This window comes from Brienomyrus brachyistius, chromosome 10 (assembly GCF_023856365.1).
Source record: "Brienomyrus brachyistius isolate T26 chromosome 10, BBRACH_0.4, whole genome shotgun sequence".
NCBI classification, from domain to species: Eukaryota; Metazoa; Chordata; class Actinopteri; order Osteoglossiformes; family Mormyridae; genus Brienomyrus; species Brienomyrus brachyistius.
The window spans coordinates 2,500,995-2,522,812 of NC_064542.1; the positions used below are offsets into that span (position 1 = coordinate 2,500,995).

The window sequence follows — 21,818 nt, forward strand, 5'->3', positions numbered from 1 at the left end:
GCGTTCTGTTTCTATGCCCCCCAACTGCGGGTCAAGCCTCCCAAGGACCTGGGGGCTGTTTCCACTGTCAGCTCATTTTAATCAGGGCTTAAAACAACACTGTTTGTTGCAGTTTTCCAATAAATTAAATCAGAAGGAGTTTATTAATGCACTGTGTCACAACCTGCTACGTCCTTCCCCCAGTATGGCCAGCAGGAGTTGCTGCTGGTTCTTTGGATCCCTTCTGGTTCTCCCCAGGTGAGTCTCAGCCATAGTGTGCTAATAGTCCTCACCTGTATCATGTCAGACCCTCATTAGTCCTGTATATAAGTGCTTCCCAGTCGTGTATTCTCCAGTCTGGTTGCTGATGTTGGACTTCTGGTTGCCTGTCCTTGTCCTCATCCTAGTCTTCCCAGTTTTGACCTCTTGAGGTCTGGTATGCTTCCCTGCTCCCGTTCTGTTCAGTAAAGCCCCTTTTGTTGTCCTTAACACCGCCCCTCGAGTCCTTCATTTCACAAGTCAAGACACACTGCCAGTGCAACATAACTTCTTTTCAGTTAACTGTTTGTTTTGGCTTTGATTTTCGTTTTTATTGTCTTTTAAATGTGATTTTAATGTCTCTGTAAAGCACTTTGAATTGCTTTGCATCTGAATTGTGCTATATAAATAAACTTGCATTGCCTCAAATCATGAGTGTCTAAAATGATCCCTTTGGGCAAATTTTTGATAATCTAGCAATGACTGCCATGTTTACAGGCAAACATTACATCCCAGCGATGCAGAACTCACTGTGCATATTTACTCTGCCTGTGTTTGTACATGTGCAGCAAAGCCTTCACTTTACTAGGCGAGGAAGTGTCCCATCTCAGGCTGATATGGCCGGATATGTGCAGGTGTATGACTGCATCCTGGCTGACACTGGAGAAAGGTAGGCAGATAGGAGGGGCACAGCAGGCAGGAAGAGAAGTCCCGAGGATTCTGGGTAAGAAGACAACTTCAGTTTTAATACATTTATTACATGTCCTTCAAATGCTTTTTGTTTATTTGCACAAGAGCAAAATGGGCCCTAGAATTTGTACCATAGGTAGACATATTCAGTGGGTAATTATACTTTTGATTAGGTTTACTTATATTGCATTGCTATAGGCCTACATGTATTGATTACAATTATTTGTATTATGTGTCTTTGCACTTTGCATTATATATCCGTGTAATTTTTGTACCTTGCTGCTGCATGCATCATTATTTCCCCCGTAATCAATATAATATAAAATAAAATATATTTTATCTTACTTCAGGGGCGATTCTAGCCTTTGACACTTATGGGAGCTCGGCCTCCTGGAGAAATACTGGGCTATGAAATGTACATGAAAATATAGCACGAATTGCTAAATGGTTTTATAAAAATTATCTTTTAGGGGGGCCCCATACAAAAAAGCCCCCCCCCCACCGAAATGGGTTCTAGAACTGTGTATGTCCTACATCTAATTTAGGCTTTAATTTCAAAAGTTAGGTGGTCATTGAAAGACAGAGTATATAGAGAAACTTATTTCAAAGGCATTAAGGTTGTTCCCTGCCCTATGCTCTTTGCTGCCTGTTATGGACTCCAGGAACACACCAATCTGTATTAAATTTGTGGTTTGAAGATAGGGGGTAACGGATGGGTGGACAGACAGACAGATGGATGGATATTTCAAATGCTTGCACAGCATTATGTGCAATTATTTTTGTTGAAAATTAAAACAGATGTTTACTGCATCTGAATACGCATGTATTCGTCTTGGTTATCTCCGTGTGCAGGATTTATATCATTTAATTGGGAGAACTGAACTCTCTCAAATTATTTTGGACTGAATTTGGCCCAATGCTATTAAGCTATTAAGTATTAAGTGGCTTTGTGCAAATGCTTGAGAGGGAGAGTCAAAATGCAAATGCACTTAAGGGATCAATTAAAAAGAAAAAGCTGAAAAATGGAATGTTTATTAACGTCTGGGATTGTATAATATTTCCTTGTGTTTCAGTCGCACGTTATTCATTACTCAGCCTGAAGGTGGCGCTTTATAATTTGTTGTTAACAGCTCTGTTTGAAGGTAGTCCAAAGACTTCACTGTATAAATAAATATAGTCAAAATGGCTGCCTATTGCAGTGGGCATCCCGAAGCACTGAGTTTGTCTGAAATTGTAGTATTCCCATATTATGTGGGTATTGTTTTAATACAGATAGTATAATATTAGGTAACGTCATGCTTTTAAGACTAGTATTTTTATACATCTGGCAAGAATTCTGTTTGTGCTGAGCTGCAGGGATTATGGACGAAATCAAATCAATTTCAAATGGATCTTTCTGGAAATGTGAAGGCTTCGGCATTTTTTTCTCCTCATTTGACCTGCCGGTGAAAACGTCTCCCCTTTGGTTTATTGTAATCTATTAATAGTCGAACATGCTTTAACACTAAACTGAATCCTTGCTAACTCGCACCACATATGAATACTATCCATGGTCCGCCACTGGCAGAAAGTCAGGTTTCCGTCCACATGAAGCGACTGTGGTCATAAAACACTCTGTAGGTAATGTCAGATCTTGGATATCACGAAGTGGTATCCAAAGGATATTACCGTGTACATTTGAACTAAACATAACGTTTTCTAAGGTAGTACTGCAGCAAGCACAAGTTATTCTTGTTTCACTTAACAAAAAAAGGTCTGCTTTATACCTTTGAGCCCGGTACTGTCTGAAGTTTAATAGTTAAATATAGTCATTATTGTGAATTATAATACTTATAAGTGTCGTTCACTTTTATTTCAAACAAAATATTTCATGATTAATGATGTGGTGACAAGACGTGTCAGTAAAATATCTCTAGCCGACCTCAGCACCCAAACGACCCCAGCAGGGTAATAGCCGACACCCTAAAGCCCCTTTCTCAGACAGACAACCGCTGTACACCATTGGCCAGTCTGGACGAGGAAAAAAAATCCTGGTTTTCCAGTTTCTGGTGCTCTCCCTATTTTTCCTGATAAGATTAGGGAGAGTCTGGAAGTAATCTCGGTGATCCAGTTTACTTGTACGCCTTTGATTTATTTATGAGTTGCGCCTGCAGGTGCCAAAGACTATACCGTGTGTTTTGTTTCTAAAGTTTAATCTTTTTTTTCTTTTTCTGGTCCAGAGTACACGTATCGGGCTGCGTGCTTTCGTTATAATTACATTTTGCTTCAAATATGACTTCAAAATACTACTTTGCGATGTCCTGAATGAAAATAAAGGATGGGGATTGTTGCAGTTTAGTTGTCTTTGATAAAGAAGTCTTTGTACTTTCTCTCTAACCGCGTTTGAAGCACTTATTCAGAGACTTTGGTAAGTTCTGCATAATATGAAATGTCGATGTACTGATGATACTTGATTATGTACAGCTAAAACTGTAACTCATGGTGTCCTATATGGCTATTAAAGTATGGTTTATTTAGTGCTATGCTGAACATTTCTCTTCGACGGTTAAACGCTTTTTGTTTAATGGAAGTGTTATTTAAAATGACAAAGAAATGCAATTCCCATAATCGAGTCTTCACTAATATAATATTAAGGCTACAACTGAAGTTTACTGATATTGTCGTAATATATTTGAGAATGTATCATACATAAATCATAGAATCATTTAAATGGCATAGATTTTTGCTTTACATTAAATCTTAAGTGTGTTTGCCTGGTGCAATGTAGCCTAATGTTTGTTGCAAATTGAATACATTAATTTAAAATTTATAAGTTGTTTAAACATCTGTTCATATAGAGAAACCGAATAATAAACATAGGCTTATGAACAACAGAAACACTAAATAATAAATCATAACGGCCAAATGCATACTTTAAATATTGTGGTTTATCTAATTCTCGTTTAATATGCTTTGGATGTTACTTAATGGGTCAGTAAGATATCGCATGTGGTAGGCAGCTTTATCCTTAATGGACGGCTATCTGACAGCTCAGCTTTGAGGCACAGCTCGTGTAGGTCGTCCTATAAAAACGAGGCACGCATGAACAATGCGTTTGTCACGGCTGCCAAGGCACAAAAAAGAAAAAGGACAGCCGTGACGCTTGAATTGCATATAGACCACGTGGTGTCATATATGCACAATGACGTATTCATTAATTAGCTTTGGATCGTTCCTTTGAAACTGTGACGTTGCTGTGTCTTAAATTGGTGTTTTAAGTTAAATTAACTGGTTTTTGAATTCCAAAGTGTAATACATCCCTTAACAAAACTCAGGTTCATATTATAGTGACATCTTTGGAAATACGGGCAGTGACAATAACGCATTGCCTTCTATGTTTCTGTATGTTGCTAAAAGGTTAACTAATGCATTGGTGTATTTGCAAGATTCATGTCAAAGTTTCAAGATTTGGTACAGTTGCTGGAATGCTGGAAAAGTATAACATCTGGGTTTGCTTGCTTATATATAAACCATATATTGCGAGCCTTAAATACAGTCTAAGTGGTGACAACTCATTTTTTAAAAAGAAATCTGAATTATTTCAATATTTCAGCCACTTCCCAAACACCGCGCATAAGGAACCGTTACATGATCTTATTTAAGACCCCTATGTAACCCTATTTCAAAAGATGTGTATTTCAAACCGCTTCCATATTTTTTGTGGAGACTGCATCAAGTACAGATCTCCAAAAACAGTAACAGGCTTGCTTAATGTTGAATGTGATGATATCTGTCGGGCAAATGTTATAACTTAAACGCAGGGTTTGAAATTCTCCGTGTTCGTTGTTACACATTACGTTCTTCTATTTTTAGTTACTATTTATGAGCCGAGACTCAAGCAAAACACGGTGTCTCGTACAGCTCCATTCCTCTTGCGAATCTTTTGGACTTGTGCCTGAAATGTAAATGCTTCACACTGGTTCCTTCTGGGTCTGATGGGATTACAGTAAGATAATTGTTTGCCAGTAAGTGTAGCGTCTCTCTTGAATTTGAATTGCAGCATTTTCATCCATTTTGAGGCAAATAACTGCGTTATCGAGCATCTTAAGCATTTGTAGATGTTCTCATTGTTGACTGCCAAGCAGAAAGTCGGTCTGTTTCTGTCTCAATAGGACACGCTGAATATACAGTACACGGTAGTAAAGCCATTTGGCACATCTTTGCCATAAAGCTTGCATTTTAAATAAATCTTTAGCTGTATAGAAATTAGGCCTAGACAACAGATATGCCTCGTATAAAACGATTTCTGCCCAGGGTCTTACCATGAATTTTTCATTATACTCATACTTTAGTTTTATATTGTACTTCAGGAGAATCATAAAAGATTTTGAAGGAAATAATAAAGAATAAAAAAAAAAAGTGAAAAAGCAACATAGGTTTTCGGTGCTTTCAGAAAATAAATGTAAAATTCTTTCCTAGTAGGAAAGACGTGGCGGGGGAAAGCCTCCCGTTCTGATTATAGCCATGCATAAAGCACGCCCAAAGACTAAATAATGAGAAAAGTTCGATAAGCAGGCACGGCCAGATTGAAGCCCAATAGAAACCTTTCGTTTTGCAGCAGACAGACGCTCTTGGGCAACTGAGCGTTTGGTCGGGTGGCATCATGGCGGCACAGCGGGGGCTCAGAGATCTCAGCGTGCTGCTGGGGTGGATACTGCTGCAGACGATCGGCGGCAGGGTGTACTCAGACCCATCGAAACGTAAGCGGGGGTTAAGCCTCAACTATAAACAGAACGAGTCTCAGCTATATGGAAATGATGTGCTAAATAATTAAAATGCTAATTTAACTGATAAGTGTTATTTTATACGGTGGTGTGACCTCTCTTAAAATAAAGCAATAATTAATACTGGCCAGTCTCCCAGTCTGTATAAAATATCCCTAAATGAGATGTGTGACAAGAAAGCCAGTTAGCTGGGCAGTCCGACCACCGCAGTAAGCAGGAGGAGGCCATGGATCTGAATGTCACGCAGCTGGTGTCCATCTTCACCCCTCCAGAATCCAACAAGTTGTGCACGTTTCAGGAGAAGAGGTACAGACTGGGAGAGCGGTGGCACCCGTACTTGGAGCCGTATGGATATGTGTATTGCGTTAGCTGTCTTTGCACCGAGGTATGGATTGTATTTCTCGCTTTAGTTGCTGGATTTTTTTTTTCCTTTTTTTATAATTAGGTTTAAGTAATGCTATACATATTTGCGGTAGGCCAGATGCATACTTGAGAAAAATGTGTGTACATGGAATATATATTTTTTTCTAACTGAGGACAAAATTAATCTCAGTTGGTCTGTGACATGTGTTACACAGGCAGTGAAATATTTCCTTCTCATTTGTGACTATAATTTTAAAGTGTATGTCAGGGCTGTTGATATCAGGGTCCTCAAGGGCCGAGCCCTGCTGATTTCCCAGCCTTCCTTTACCCGTGAGCTGGGTGTGAAGCATCTGGTCAATCAGTCGGTAATTATTAAACTAAGTACCTGGGAGAACTGAAATTACGGCCTGTATTTGGAATTGAGGGCCAGATTTGAGGAGCCCAGGTGTAGATGATTAGAAGAAAGGTCTGGAAGGTATGCTTTAGGCATATCAAAAGACCAGTTGGCGATTTGAAGAGCCCCTACTATAGCTCTGAATAAGTACTGAGACACTGCCATGCCTCTCCCACCTACAGGGGGGTAACGTGCTATGTAACCGTGTAAGGTGCCCCCCCGTGAAGTGCACCAGCCCCGTGCCGATGCCGCAGCAGTGCTGCCACCGGTGCCCAGGTAGGACCCCTTCTGTGCCAGTGCCCTCCCTGTGCCAGTGTGCATGTGTGAGTGAATGTGAGTGAATGGTGTGCATGTGTGAGTGAATGGTGTGTGAGTGTGAGTGAATGTGAGTGAATGGTGTGTGAGTGTGCCCTGCGATGGGCTGGCCCCCCGTCCTGGGTTGTTCCCTGCCTCATGCCCATTGCTTCCGGGATAGGCTCCAGACCCCCCGCGACCCAGTAGGATAAGCGGTTTGGAAAATGGATGGATGGATGGTCTATATCAGCGTTTCCCAATCCGGTCCTCGGGGACCCACAGCTGGTCCACGTTTTTGCTCCCTCTGAGCTCCGGTCTATATTAATCAAGCTTCTGATCAGCCCCCTTAACTGTGTGTAACTATATAGAAAAAAATCCACACCTCAATTTTTAGTATAATGGTACATAGGTAACATGCGAAATGAATTTTAATCCGCCCATCTTCCCTGAATAACAACAACTACAACAGTAATAATAATAACAGCATCAATAATTTATTTTAGTTGACAAATTCCCTGTAGGTGTGACTATACACTGCACAGGTGAAGTGGGTACAGAAAATGGATGGATGGATGGATGGATGGATGGATGCATTATTATTATTGTTGTTGTTGTTGCTATTATTATTATTATTATTATTATTATTATGACCGTAGCCCATTTTTTGGTACGTTATGCGTTTATGTTGAAGTCCAGGTATCTGCAGACCTGTACCCACATATTACAATGCAGTGTCTGTGCCCTTGTGTGTGTAGAGGTGCCCCCGCCACCCCCAGCCGCCCACAGCGCAGGGATGCCCTGTGTCTATAAAGGCATGCAGTACCAGAACGGGGATGTCTTTGTAGCGGAGGGTCTCTTCCCTAGTCGCCATGCCAACCAGTGTTCCCAGTGCAGCTGCTCTGTGAGTATCTGGCCCGGACTGCGGTGCCCATCATATATGGCCGCCTGTACTGTTAGTGGAATATAATCATCACATTACAGAAAACATGGCTTTTTATAAGCTGCTTTCTATCAGCTATGCATCATTTATAGATATATATGTATAAGTGGTAAAATCGTGATATTCTGAGTGCTTCACCATCATAGAGCCTTTGAGGGAGGTGAAAGCGCACTTTCTGTATCTGTCTGAAAGTTACATGTTGTTTTCCCTGGTGGGGTGTCCTTGGGTGGGGGCGGGGCGTCCTTTGCTGTGTCTTCCAGGAAGGCAAAGTTTACTGCCGGCTGCGCACCTGTCCCACACTGACCTGCCCATCCCCCGCGTCTGTCCCAGAGTCCTGCTGCCAGGTTTGTAAAGGTGGGTAGAGGACCGTGAGCTGTGTGTGTCATCACCTTTAGACGAGTGACCGACATCCTCTTGGCCAAATATGAGCCATTCATCATTACTTCTGTTATGTGAACTCCTACTGAGATCGAGGCCCAGAACTGACTAGCAGGACACCAGTAACTGGCGTTAAGGCATTTTGTGCGAACATTCCCAGTTTTTAACAGTGGTATGAACTGTCGTAACTGAATAAATTATTTCAGCATGCCAATAAATTTACATGGACAAATTGTTAATGTGTTGCATCTGTTGGTCGAGGATGAAAGGGAAGTCTATGCAGTATAGGATGAAGTGGTGAAGAGCTGTACCCCAAACAGGGAGAACTGCCTTTTGATATTGTGAATTTTTATTAGTGTAACACAATATAAGTTTTGGAATTTTTCTGCTGCATTGCTTTTGTAATATTTGAATCAGTGAGTGCAGCCTTGAATGAAGGTCGATATTGATACCATATGGTAACTGTCAGATACTGTAGATTAAGTTAGATTATATTGGACCTGTAAAGTTTATATCTATAATCTAAGCTTTATTGATCCTGGGGGGAAATTCCTGTGCAAACAGCAGCAGCATATAATATAATGCAAAATGGACAGTGTGCATAGACAGTTCAGATAGTGCAAACAAGTGCACAGAACACAAATAGAAAAACAGAACATTATAGGTTAATAACGTAGCTTCAGGAATAGTGAGATTTAACTTGTTGCATGGTTTGGCCACACATGAGTAATGTGGACTGTTTGTGCATCTGGTTCATCTTGAGAATCCGACGACAGAGATGCATCGTGGGACCAGGGCGAAGTGGAGAGCCCCCGACAGCCGGCAAACAGAGGGGCGGTACGTAGCATGTGGAACACGCCATGACCTTGTTCTTCATGTCAGCTAAATGATCCTCACAGGAGTTACTGTGACACCTACAGATTATTGGCACAGCTGGGACCCGGACATGCGCTCATTAGTGTAGGACATCCCCCCGACATATTTACTGCAAAGTAACCTAAAATCTGCTTCTCATGCATGGGACACAACACAGATACATTCAGCACATGTACACAACAGATCTACAGCATATGTTTTATCCCACAAACAGAGAAATGGATGTGGAGAAGCACTTAGTCATAAATATTCTCAAAATTATTAACCACAAAATGACTTTTGAAAACTTGCAATTAATCAATAACATCTCTGCAGGACAGTGAAATCTCATCCAGATTTCCTTGGTTTTATATCGTTTGTAATACTGGAAGATAAAACTCTTTGGTCTTCTGCAGGGATTGCAGTCCAGATACAGACACATGTTTACATATCTTAGGCTCATTCTGGCCATTCTCGCATATCTAGGGTCATTCATCTCAGCAAATGGTCCACACTCGACCATCTCGGAACTGAATAGTTTTGTGGCATTTTGTTTGCCCCTGGGCTAATAAGAAAAATCCAAAAAAATTTCTGGCTTATCCCATATAGTTTAGGAGTTTGACTTGAAATTTAATGGGCCCTATTTTGGACCTGCGCAAAGTGCAACACAAAGGGGTTTTGCTAGTTTCATACCAGCACATTGCTCACTGTCACACCATGCACACACCGGGAACATTGTCAGGGCGTTGTTATTTTAAGACAGAGCAATGTCAAAAACCACATCTGAAGTCAGTGGCACATTATTAAATGGTATGTTATATATTATGTAAAAAATAAACCATATTATTTAAAAACCTTTTGAGTCCATTATTAAAAATAAGCATGTATTGTAAATGAAAGGACATGCAGACTGCTGAAAATGCATTTCAGATATTTAGATGAGTCAGGTGGACCATGAGAGTGCAGCCTTCAGAAGGTCACCGCAGTCTTTGTGACGTCTTGTGTGCTGCATAACATTGCCACCTGTGACGGGTTGGACATAAATGAGGACACATTAGAGGACATTAGAAGGTGTGACACTGATCTGCATGTGCAGATGCCAACAAAGGAGTGAACGGTGGCATCAGCGCGGGATCAGCTGGCAGAAGAGATTTTATTGAGCTTCAAGTTCTCAAAACCCTTGAAACAAAAATAAAACCCTTAAACTCAATAAAGCCCTTAAAACAGAAAACATTCTAGGTTTTTGTTATATGTTGGAAAGGGAGCCTAGAACTTTCAAATGACGCATTGAAAATGACAATATTTTTACTACCCCATGAGATTCTGGGCCTCTTGAGAGATTAGAGAGATTTTTTTTTTTTTATCTTAAGTTGGGTACATGTTACAAGCTCAATAAATACATACTTGGAATTAGGCCAAACACTTGTATATCCACAGTTTTTTTCAAGTGCCTATGTGTTACTGTTACAAAGATACAGGCATCTGGAAATGGATGACCAAGCATTTTTGCGAACAAAAGAAAATGGTCATTGAATTTCAAACCAGTGTAACTCCTATTCTGCATGAGCTCGGCCAGAGAAATTTTGGATTTTTCATGTTGGCCCAGGAGCAAACAAAATACCACAAAATGGCTGAATTCTGAGATGGTCAAGCATGATTGACACAATATTAGTTGATTTGAGCCAGAATTACCCTATATTTGTGGGGACTTTCCACAGGCTTTCATTTAACTATAATTTATGAAAGATGAAAATTGTATTGTTGTCATTGTGGGGACTTCCTCAACTGATTTGTCTGGGTGTCTCAACCAGCTCAACCATCGGAGCTGGTTCTGTTGGACCGTAGAACTGTGGCAGGGAAACGCAATTTTGTCTGTAATAGGTCACCACACTGGGCCATGAACATTATACATGATAAAAAGTTGGGCCTTGTGTTGGGAAAGGCTGAGAAATGGTAGATGCTAGCCAGAGTGGTCCAAGCATGCGCATGTTCAGTTTCTATGTTCAGTTATAGGTGTGAGCACTGTTCACATGTCATTTTACTACATGCCCAGCATGGGGGATCATGTATGGCTAAGTAGGTTAGATCACTGTACTGTACCTCTGATCAGAAGGTTGTTGGTTTGAATCCCATCCTTGGCAGAATAATATCCGTTGGCCATTGACCTACGGGTGCCATATACAGTATATAGCCTGACCCTGCATTCAGACCCCAGGCTTCAATCCATAAGTGTGTGTGTGTGTGTGTGTGTGTGTGTGTGTGTGTGTGTGTGAGTTTGCAACGATCACATTTGAGGACCAAATTGTCCCCAAAGTGTGGTAAAACCTGAAATTTCCCTACTTTTGGGGACATCTTTTGAGGTTCCCATTTGAATAACTTCAGTTTTATAAAAATCTGTGAATGCAATCAAAAAAGTAAAAATTACAAAAATCTTGTATTTGGGTTGGTTATTTATGGTTAAGGCAGTGGTTCTCAAACTCGGTCCTCGGGACCCACTGCCCTGCTTGTTTCCCAGCTATCCCTGCCCCACACACTGCTGATTACTTGGATCAGGTGTGTTCAGTCAATCAGAAGCTGAAAGACACCTGGGACTTGTGTGTGGGGCAGGGAAAACAGGAAAACAAGCAGGGCAGTGGGGCCTGAGGACCGAGTTTGAGAACCACTGGATTAAGGTTAGGGCTGGGTAGAGGTTAAGGGAGTCATTATTGGCATGAGGGGTTTTCCCATAGAAATGAATGGACGGTCCCCATTTAGATAGGTACACCAACATGTGTGTGTGTGTGTGTGTGCGTGTGTGTGTGTGTGTGTGTGTGTTTTAAGGAGAGCAAGAATGGGATACATGAAAAGAAGCATTCCAATGTACCTGTACAAATGCCAAATAAAGCATCTTATCCTGTTACAGACCACAGAAAAGACGAAAACGTAGTGGTGCCTTTATAAATATTTTGACACATTCCCTACATTATTAACAGGTGAGCTAAACTTAAAATACTTAAAGCTCGTCCAAAGTCTTCCACACACAGCCCATAATGTGCATCAGTTAGTGCGGTCAGTGACCGGGACGCCATGGTGTTTCCCGCAGAGGCACTCGTACCAGCGCACACAGTACGACCTGCTGCCCTTCCGCTCCCTGGCTGCAGCCCCCCAGCAGCCCAGCTTCCGCTCCCACCGGCAGCTTCTGACTGACCAGAACCGGGCGGCCGGCACCACAATGCAGATCGTCATCGACAAGCGTGAGCAGCAGAGCTGGGGTGAGGTTCCCTGAGGCTGTGACACATGGCCAAGGGCGCCATTTCCACCGACCCGGTGCCGGTGCTGGTGCCGGTGCCGGGCCTTTTCCCAGTCCAGAACTGGTTCTCGGCATTTCCACCGCAAAAACTTGCCCCAGGGCCAGATAAAATAACTCCGGCGCAGCACCACAGAAATACTGCTCTCATAACTAGGAACAGTAACATCAGCAGTAGTAGGACTGGCTATTGCGTCTACATGAACAAAAAAGATTATTGTACTAATTGCCACATTAACCGTCTGGAGTTGGCCGTCCCATCTACAGAAACAAAAATAAATCACATGAAACTGTTCAACAATAACAGTAGAAGTATTTGCCAAAGCGTTGTATGATGGATTCTTGTGGCTAATGCTAATTAGATTACATCTCCATCAAATCTCCATCAAATCAATGGTTAAAAAAAAAAAAACTATCACATACTGTCATCTTGAATGCATTTGCCATGAATTATTAAGGCTGCTTGATGTTATTTTTGAATACATAACTTATAGTGTCTTGAAAATTAATAATACAGATAAAAGCGAAACATTTTCTTACATTCCGCCATGATTGTTCATATCTTTTTTTTTATTGTGAAATTGGAATATACAACAATAGGGCAAGAACAAGATGGCGGTTCACCACTGTACTTTACTGTCACTTATGCTTATGTAATGTTTCCATTCTGTTCATTTTCTAAAGTGGAAACTCGGGCAGGTTCTTTAAATGCATCAAGAGAGAACCAGCCCAGCACTGGCACCGACCCCACGTTGGTGGAAGCAAGGAAGTAGTGTCACGCTAGGCTAGGAGTTCCCATCCTTTTAATGTCTGTTGGCCAGTTTATGGCTGGGGGGGGGGGGGAGGGGGCTGCCAGCTGATTCAGGAGCCCCTACGCTGTATGCAGATTAACATTGTTAACCCCAATCCTTAGGGGGTCTCAGAGTGGGGCCGGCACTTTTAGACGAAAAATTGCTCAGTCGATTTAGGAAGATAATTTTTCAGGGAAGCTAATTGTATGGCTAAGCTGCCCTTTATAGGTACTACAATCGCCTATAGCTATGTCTCTTTATAAAGTTGCTTGACTGGACCTCTGTCCAAACATGAGAAATTCTGCCGGGTAAGAGTACGCCAGAACTGTCCCATTCGCCATTTCTGTAAAGTCACAAGGAATCAATGTACGACGTGAAAAAACCACCCAAAGAAAGGCAGCCTCCTTTTCTCAGTTGTGTTGTAAGACCTCGCATCCCTCGTGTGTACTCTGTGAAATACGTTCTCATTTCCTCTGTCTCTTAATTGCCTATTTCTCACCTCTGAATGGCTGTAGTGGGGATGTTCAGATGGATAGGGAGCACAATGTCACATAGCTTTGTGTAGCATCTCTACAATATTGTGTCATAGATTTTAAAATGTGTCGTTATCAATGGGATTACCAGGATGATTGGGTTCTTCTTCTGCTACGTCTCTCCTGGCCCAGTATGTGTCTCCAACGGTAAGACCTACTCCCACGGCGAGTCCTGGCACCCTGTCCTTCGCTCCTTCGGTGTTATGGAGTGCGTCCTCTGCACGTGCAACGTCACCAGGCAGGAATGCAAGAAGATCCACTGCCCTGAGCATTACCCCTGCAAATACCCCCAGAAGGTTGAGGGCAGGTGCTGCAAGGTTTGTCAAGGTACAATCTGGCTGTTAAAATGTGTGGGATTTGAAAGATTAGATAAAGTAGGTCAGCGTGACCTAGCAACACATGATATTAATGCAAGGCTATTCTGCAGTCCAGAGAAAATGTCTTTACAGGTACAGTGAGTAGGGGAACCAAATCCAGAGCAAAGAAAATGGTTCAGTGATGAATGGGCAACAACAAATCCCAGGACAAAATGCTACAGCATGTTGCTGCACCCAGGAAACGACAATCCACTTCAGGGATGAGAACCTGAGGGTGGTCAGTGATACCTCAGCACCACACTAGTCCAAATGGAATAGAACAGTGTGAGTTTTTTTTCCCCAGTGGCTGGAGTGCCAGTCATGGCAACAACTCCCAGAGTTTCCCTGCAAGTTGGAGGACCTGCTTGCTGGATGTAGATTAACATCATACCCAGAATAAAGCAATTGCAGGTTAAGGGCCTTTCTCAAGGGTCCAACAGAGTAGAGTCACTCCTGGCATTGATGGGATTCAAACCAGCAACCTTCCAAGTCCCAGCACAGATCCCTAGCTTCAGAGCTACCACTCCACTCACAAATCAAAACAAGGCAAATCAAAACACAGAGCCAGGTAACACAAATCTTCGACCCATACAGGAGGTCTTAAGCAGGACTGTGACTGTCGGTGTGAATGATAATCCTGTAATGATGAGGTTAAGGTTGAGTTGTTCCATAGAGTCTGAATGATCGTTGGTGGTTTGGGGGTCAATCAAATTGAATACAGGCAACAAATGGTGAAAACGCTATAGAAGTTAATTCCAAACAGCAGAACATTGGAGAACAAAACGTTCTGCACAATCTTTATGTAGACAAGATCCTAAAACTTGCTTTCTATGGCTTCCTGATGACAACACTTAAAGGGACAGGCATTTTAATAATAACCAGCATTAACAGATATGGTAAAATGGTATGAGTGCCCCCCGGCTTCTGAGAAAGCACATTACACCACTAAACTAAGGGAGTATCTTCCCTTGTGGTTTTAGCTGGACGGGCAGGAAACGCAAATTACATTTAAATTACATTTAACGGCATAATCAGTATCAACAGCATAACAGTGGAAATTAAATGAATAGATGTATTTGCACACACAACACTAAGTTACTTTACACATCACTTTGTTCTGCTATTATTCTGAGGGGAATCCTAAAAGAATGTAATCCTTGTTTATAAGTGCTTGGACATCTGAGGCCAATTATTCAGTATTTGTTCTGTTAATGTGATGACTATTATGGCTTAGGGTTAATTAATAAAATATGTTGTTTTGTTATCAGATCCATTACAGTGTCATGAATAGCTCTTTGTTGACAATTTAATGTTTTCTTTTCTTTTTGCAGCTTTTTAGAAAGGTTTAAAAACACTAGAAGGAAATGTAAATAGGTTTTTATTAAAGCCATTATTAAGAAATTTGTGTATGTAAAATTAAAGAAGTGATTCATGAGGCAGCTTGTACCTAATTTGGTGAGAGTGTCACCCCCGAAGATGCCCATGGACTTTCCATGCTGAAGGTCTTTTTGAAGCTGGATCGCATGAAGTCTGGAGCAGCCCTAAGCGCCGGCATCCAAGCCACTCAGGCTTACAGCCTGGTTTCATTTCACAAACAGCCAGCAAAGCCCTGTGCAGCTAGGGTCCGTGGTAGGAGTCTGGGATACAGACAGCTGCAGCAAACCTTGAAAATGATGGAGAAACCGCGGGTATCTCATGGATTCTTAATGTTCCTGAATAAATAGTGGGTGGCACCGCGGGGCCTGGTCACGGCGCGGAATCACAAAGCGAAACGAAACCCAGCAGACAGCTTCGAAAGATGGATAACGAGCTGCTAAACGGCTTTCCAACTGGAAACCGATTCCTATGTGCTGTAAAGCCAGATGATTCGTCATATAATAAAAATAATCATAACCGCATTTAATCTAACATTCTGGAAATTAGCAATTAAGCCATTAAATAAACTACAGTAATGTGATCCTACTGTTCTTTCTAAATGATTCTGAAGGATTCCTCGGCTATAAGTTGTTTACATGGATCTGACTCTGGTATTTCTTAGTATAATTGTTAGTTGAACATATTGACTGACTAAAATCTGAACCCTTTTTTTAAGGAATGTGAATTTCCAGGCAGTACTATTGCACTGGGCTGAGATGTTGTTTTGATGTGTTTCATGAGGCTTGTGTTTGCCTGTGTGTGAGATGGTCCTTTGTCTCACCAGCAGAGGAGCTGGCTTTGAAGAACGAGGACAGCAGGGAGTATTTCTGTGGGGAGGAAACATGGCCTGTGTATGAGGCCCTGGAATCTGTGGAAGAGGACAACATCAGGACCATTGCCCTGGAGACAGAGCCACCAGAAGAAGTTGAGCTGCACATATGGACCATTGTTAAAGGTATTCTCAAGTCCCTCAGTGCCGGCTTAGCCAGAGATGGTTACTGTGATTGGCAATTTTTACACACCCATGCACACAGGTTTGTAATTATATCTTTGTGGGGACTCTCCATTCATTTCTATGGGGAAAACTCCAATCATAACATGAAAACCTTAACCCCTACCCAGCCCTAACCTTAACCATAAGTTACCAAACACAATACGAGACTTCTGACATTTTTACTTTTTTGATTGCATTCACAGATCTCAGTGCCAAAAAATGTCTGAAAAATGGTCCCCACAATGTAAAAAAAAAATACACATTTTTGTTACATTATGGGGGACATTTTGTCCCCACAATGTAATATAAATCTAATCCACACACACACTGTCCATTTATTTCTATGGGAGAAGCCCTAATTCCAGGAATGATAACCCCTACCCAGCCCTAACCTTAACCATAAGTAACCAAACAAAATACAAGTCACAGATTTTTATAAAACTGAGTTTCCCCTCGTGGGGACCGAAAACATCAAATTCAGGTCAGGTCAGGGTGGGATGGTATGCCCTGGTACAGCACGTTGCCGCACCCACCACATGACAAAATACTTCAGGATCCCGGTTGGCAACCCCTCAGGCTGACATGCAGTCCAGTCCCACCCTCCAGAAATGGCCACTTATCCGCCGCAGGCAGGTGTTACGTGGGCGTCCGCTTGGCCTGGTCCAGTCGCTCAGTTCCTCAGCAATGAGGATCCTGCGAGCCGGATCACCCTCAGGGAATCACGCCACAGGACCGTAGTGCCGTAACTGACGCTTCCTCGCAATGCGGGTAATGTGCCTTATCTGGGAATCCTTGAGCTCATTTGACGTTCTTCCAGTCTAGAAGAGATCCAACTTTTTGTGATATGGAAGACTGATAATGTGGCATAGAAATAAGTTTTCAGGATGTACCCAGCCTTGGATAGTCTCCGGACCTCCTGTGACTCTGGAGTAGCTGTTGGAGGTCGGATGGGAGATTTAGTAATTAATCCATTAATTGTTTATGTGGTCATTTTATTAAATTGTCTCCACTCGTTTTCACTGTATACATATCTTGCAAGTATAATAACAATATTATTCCAGAACGTAAATTATTGTTTAACAATTTTGTTTGATTTCAAAGCATATCAGTCGTAAATGAAGTACATGCCCGTAGCTAAAACATTGGAAAGGGAGGGGAATATGGCCAGAACAAATTAAAGAAACCAAACAAAGTTTTTTCTAAACAGACTTAATTCCGTTGTTACAGAGTCATGAATATATTGTGTCATCTAACTAAATGGTGCTTCACTCAAGCGGTCTGTCTGTGGCTTGACATGCATTACAGTGTCGGTAAACTGATCCACTCCATCCTGCTTTCTGGAAGAACAAATTAACATTTTAAAAATCAGTGCCTAGTAATAATACTGCTGCAAATTCATGACAGTCACACACAGAAACTGAATCAGAAAATTTGGACTATAAAAGTGCTCATATGACGAGCTTAGTCTCACAACACAATCACAACATGATCATTGCATTAAAGATGCTGCAGATGATATCTTGTATTAGTATTCTGTGTAATGCAAGATAATATAATATAATACAGTACATTAGAAACTGATGTTACGGCAGGGATTAAAAAGTCATCTTGGAGAGGTAGAGGATTTGGAACATGGCGTCTGCCTGTCTGTTTGGAAAAGAGAGTGAGTTGCTTAGGGGAAAAGAAACCTTTTTTCTTTGCTAGTGAGTGGTTCTTTTGTTTTAATAAATCCTTGATTACTTTGACGGTGGTTTCGCTCTCAGCATGAACACGGTCAGCAATGACACAGTTTTAGATACTGTGCTGCCCTGAAAATTCTTTTGCCACAACTAGATAACATATGACAGCTCCAAAAATATGTGGACACTGTAAATACTACGTAAAATGACCCAGTTAGCTAAACGTATCTGCATAACAACCAAACATAACATATTATTGATGAATTGCTGTTGGGCAACCATTTTTACATTAGCTAGCTGTGGAAAAACAACGAAATAAAAATGACTTTGTTACGTTAAAGAGTAGTGTTTTATTTCACGTAACTGTCAATATCATACATTTAATATTAAAAGACTTGCGGTTCACATAAATGCTGAAAATAGCTTCTCCGGTCTGAGGCCCGTCTAGAATTGCCGTCTTTCAACAAAAACAAAAGACGAGCGCAAGAAGGGACACACATCACACAAGGGCCTCCTTTAAGAACTGATTACAGGAACTATAGAAGACATGGTCTGATTAAGAAGTCAAGACTGTTACCCAGTCAATGCTCTCATTTGTAAAATAGGACTGAGATGATCCTGCATGTCATTTTTATATATAAAGATATATCGATGTCTTAACCAGTCAGTTCTGCTCCCAATCTGTCTGATTACTGAACAGAATTAGGTGTTCTTTATTAAAGAACCTGATTCCTTGATGATTTCTTGAGTTCAGAGCTACATGAAGCATATGGTCATCAATCTGCAGCTGTGCAGATATATTTTCATGCTGATTTTATGGATAATGCACCAGCTTTTACAGCAGATCGGCCACTGAAACAGTATAGGTGACGCATATCAATAAGTCCTGTGGCTTCATAAAAACTGTCATGGGATGTGGGGTTACAGCGATCTCTATCACGCTGGGCCGTGACGGATTGATGTCAGGGGCGCCTTGTCTCCCGCCTCTGTGTCATTATTCATCATTATTTTCATATACACTGCATGACACTGGGTCTTTGATCATCGGCACACAGACACCATGATTAAATGAAAACTTTCAAAACAATGTCATTATTTTCTAGTGGGGATTTTTCCTGTTAAGCGAGAGCAGGGTGTCTATACTCCAGTTTTTATTGTATTTCATTTCCCTTAATTTGTGGTAAGTATCTGTGTTTTCTATCTTTTGGAGAGATATAGAGATATTTCTCCCAAACTGTTGCAGTCAAAAGGGCTGTTTCTTTAATACAACTTATAATACGTTCAAAATATCTGTGTACGCTTTTTACTCTATAAGTCAGAATTTATAGACATGAGTATTTAATGGGAATCAATAAAGTTTATGTTAATCTCAAATGTATCCAGTATGGTCTGGGTTCAATACCCCTGTTTGTAGACAGCTGGAAATATGGTGGCCAGACATTCTAACTTTCCTTGGCATCCAGGCCTCCTCAGAAACTTCCAGATCAAGAAGGTCCCCATGATGGATTTCAGCAAGCACAGCGATTTTAAGCCATTGACAAGGACCACACAGAGTACGTATTCATTTAAAGTTAGTTTAAGCTATAAGTCTAAGCAATATTATCTGAAATATAACTGACATCCACAAAACTCACATACTGCAGTTTTAATAACATACTTCAGATTTATAGACAATCACATCTGGTATAGAATCTCAGTAAAATCGTGTATTTTATCCCAGGCCGGTGGAAGATCTTCCGCGAAGGGGAGCTCCAGATCAGCCAGATGTGTGCGAAGCGGTCCTGTCGCACGGAACTGGAAGACCTGGTACGGGTTCTGTTCCTGGACAAGCCAGAGAAGGGCCACTGCTGAAGATCGGTATGAAGCATTTGGAGGGGAAAGCGACTGCTTTTCAGTCAACACTAAAGCCTCCAAGAAAACCAGTTATCTCTGAGAGAATGTGTATGACCAGTGGTGTATGACCAGTGGTGTATGACCAGTGGTGGAAATTATTTCGCAGTTGTGTAATGCAAAGAGTTTCTTATGCTCCTGTCCGTGTCTTACAGTAATGGTCGATTGAGTCAGTGTTTCCCAATCTGGTCCTCGGGGACGAGGTTGAGTCCCCAAGGACCGGGTTGGGAAACACTGACTTAAGTGATGTACGCCAATCACAGTATCTGAGCATTATTCAGTTTAGGTTGCTTTTCTTTTTCATCACAGTCAAATATGCCTTTTATTTATTAGGGATTGTCAGTGATACTAAGTAAACACTTTTTTTTTATGAATGGCAAAGCAATATAGTAATATATTTTATTAATATTACTAAAACTATTTTTTTAGATTTCGCTCTGTTATGTATTTCAGTTATTCAAAGTCCAATTGAAAGCCTGAAAAGAATCAAACGAAGTGACTTTAAATATTATAAGATATAAAATGATAAAGTACTATACAATATGTATAAAATTGTTCTCTTCAGTTAATAGGCTGTTGCCTGACATGTTCTATTTTTCTTCATGTTAGACTTATTAGTTCTTATTTCTTACCCTAAAAATGGCATGTCCTTTATTTTCCATGATTATCCAGCACATACAGTGTGAACTGTTATCCAACAATAAATGCTACAAGCATGAAAGCATCATACTTTTGCAGATCTCAAATAAATAAAATGAAAATTATCTGTGTTACAAATAAATTAGACTATTAGGTTTGCACACATTTAGTGGAATATCTATTCAAGAGCTGTTAGCGGGGATTGAAAATGTTCTGTTATTCATGTCCACCCTACAGCGGACTGCCATCCCATCCAGGGTGCTCCCTGTATTGTTCCCTATGCTACCTGTATTGTACCCTGTGCTCCCTGTATTGTTCCCTGTACTACCTATATTGTTCCCTATGTTACCTGTATTGTACCCTGTGCTCCCTGTATTGTTCCCTGTACTACCTGTATTGTTCCCTTTGCTACCTGTATTATACCCTATGGTCTCCGCCATAAACTGGGTAAGCACTTCAGATATGGATGGATGCTTGGTTGGATGGTTGTGTACCTGAGTAAACAGAGGTCTTCCTGGGCTTCCCGTGTAATAAACAAGTTCCTCCTGTGTTGGCATTGATCAGACCCTCTCAGCTGTCACACAGTCCTCATATTACAGAGGAGGACGCTATGGTTCAGTAGTCAAAAGCCTTTAGCGATGACATGCTGCATTATGAATGCAGACAAACAAAAGTGATGTGTGTCCAGAAATGGTTGCACATATTAGGCAGATGTGCTAGCTGTGTCAAAACAGACTGGGAGGCTGAAATGATATCACTGTATTCCAGACGTGTTGGTCATAATATAGTCAGTTCGGTGTTAGGGCATACACTGTATTACTATGATATTAACTATTTTCATCCATGATATTTTCTTAACATTTTACCCATTTACACATTCGATACTTATTTTAGGGACTGGCATCAATAGATTGTGTCTAACATGATATAATATTGAAGCATGGACTGAAATATGTAACACAATCAGGTGTATGCATTTAAGTGCATCTATTACAAATCAGGTACACAACCAAGATATCAATCTGTTCTTTTAGTCCAGTGTAGATAATTTAGTTAAATTATAGTGAAATGGCTTATATCACTTGTGTTAAGAGGGAAGAAATAACTTAAAAGTGAAAATAAAAGGATAGAGTTCATAAATATGTATATATTAACACAATAAAAAATGTCTTTGATTCTCCAAAAAGTTACTGATATCTACTTGGATAGCAAGATGAACACCACTTCAGTTCCCAAACTTCTCCTCACTGGCACCCAAACCATTCTATGTATTTATTAAATTTCACCACCAGCTCGCTTAATTAATTAGTTAATTAGTTA

General features: G+C 41.0%; 1 protein-coding gene across 3 annotated transcripts; it reads left to right on the forward strand.

The window, feature by feature from the left end:
* Nucleotides 1-814: 814 nt before the first annotated feature.
* LOC125751085 (chordin-like protein 1) lies at nucleotides 815-21,056 on the forward strand. Of its 3 annotated transcripts, none has more exons than XM_049029603.1 (12): nucleotides 815-961; nucleotides 5,525-5,666; nucleotides 5,963-6,075; nucleotides 6,630-6,723; nucleotides 7,497-7,642; nucleotides 7,942-8,035; nucleotides 8,823-8,896; nucleotides 11,997-12,165; nucleotides 13,657-13,851; nucleotides 16,081-16,251; nucleotides 19,433-19,522; nucleotides 19,690-21,056. In XM_049029603.1, exons 2-12 carry the CDS (start codon nucleotides 5,570-5,572, stop codon nucleotides 19,818-19,820), a joined length of 1,374 nt encoding a protein of 457 aa, XP_048885560.1. In that variant the 5' UTR covers nucleotides 815-961; nucleotides 5,525-5,569; the 3' UTR covers nucleotides 19,821-21,056. The 3 variants fall into 3 exon arrangements, with proteins under 3 accessions (XP_048885560.1, XP_048885561.1, XP_048885559.1); XM_049029604.1 differs by lacking the exon at nucleotides 815-961 and adding an exon at nucleotides 2,594-3,334 and having other exon boundaries at nucleotides 16,084-16,251; XM_049029602.1 differs by lacking the exon at nucleotides 815-961 and adding an exon at nucleotides 2,596-3,334.
* The last annotated feature ends 762 nt before the right edge of the window (nucleotides 21,057-21,818 follow it).

Excerpts from the sequence above, each read along its gene's own strand:
- LOC125751085 (XM_049029603.1), top strand. The coding sequence starts at position 5,570 with ATGGCGGCACAGCGGGGGCTCAGAGATCTCAGCGTGCTGCTGGGGTGG. Across the intron at positions 5,667-5,962 it reads GTACTCAGACCCATCGAAAC|AATCCAACAAGTTGTGCACG; the intron begins GTAAGCGGGGGT and ends TCACCCCTCCAG. Across the intron at positions 8,036-8,822 it reads CTGCTGCCAGGTTTGTAAAG|AATCCGACGACAGAGATGCA; the intron begins GTGGGTAGAGGA and ends GTTCATCTTGAG.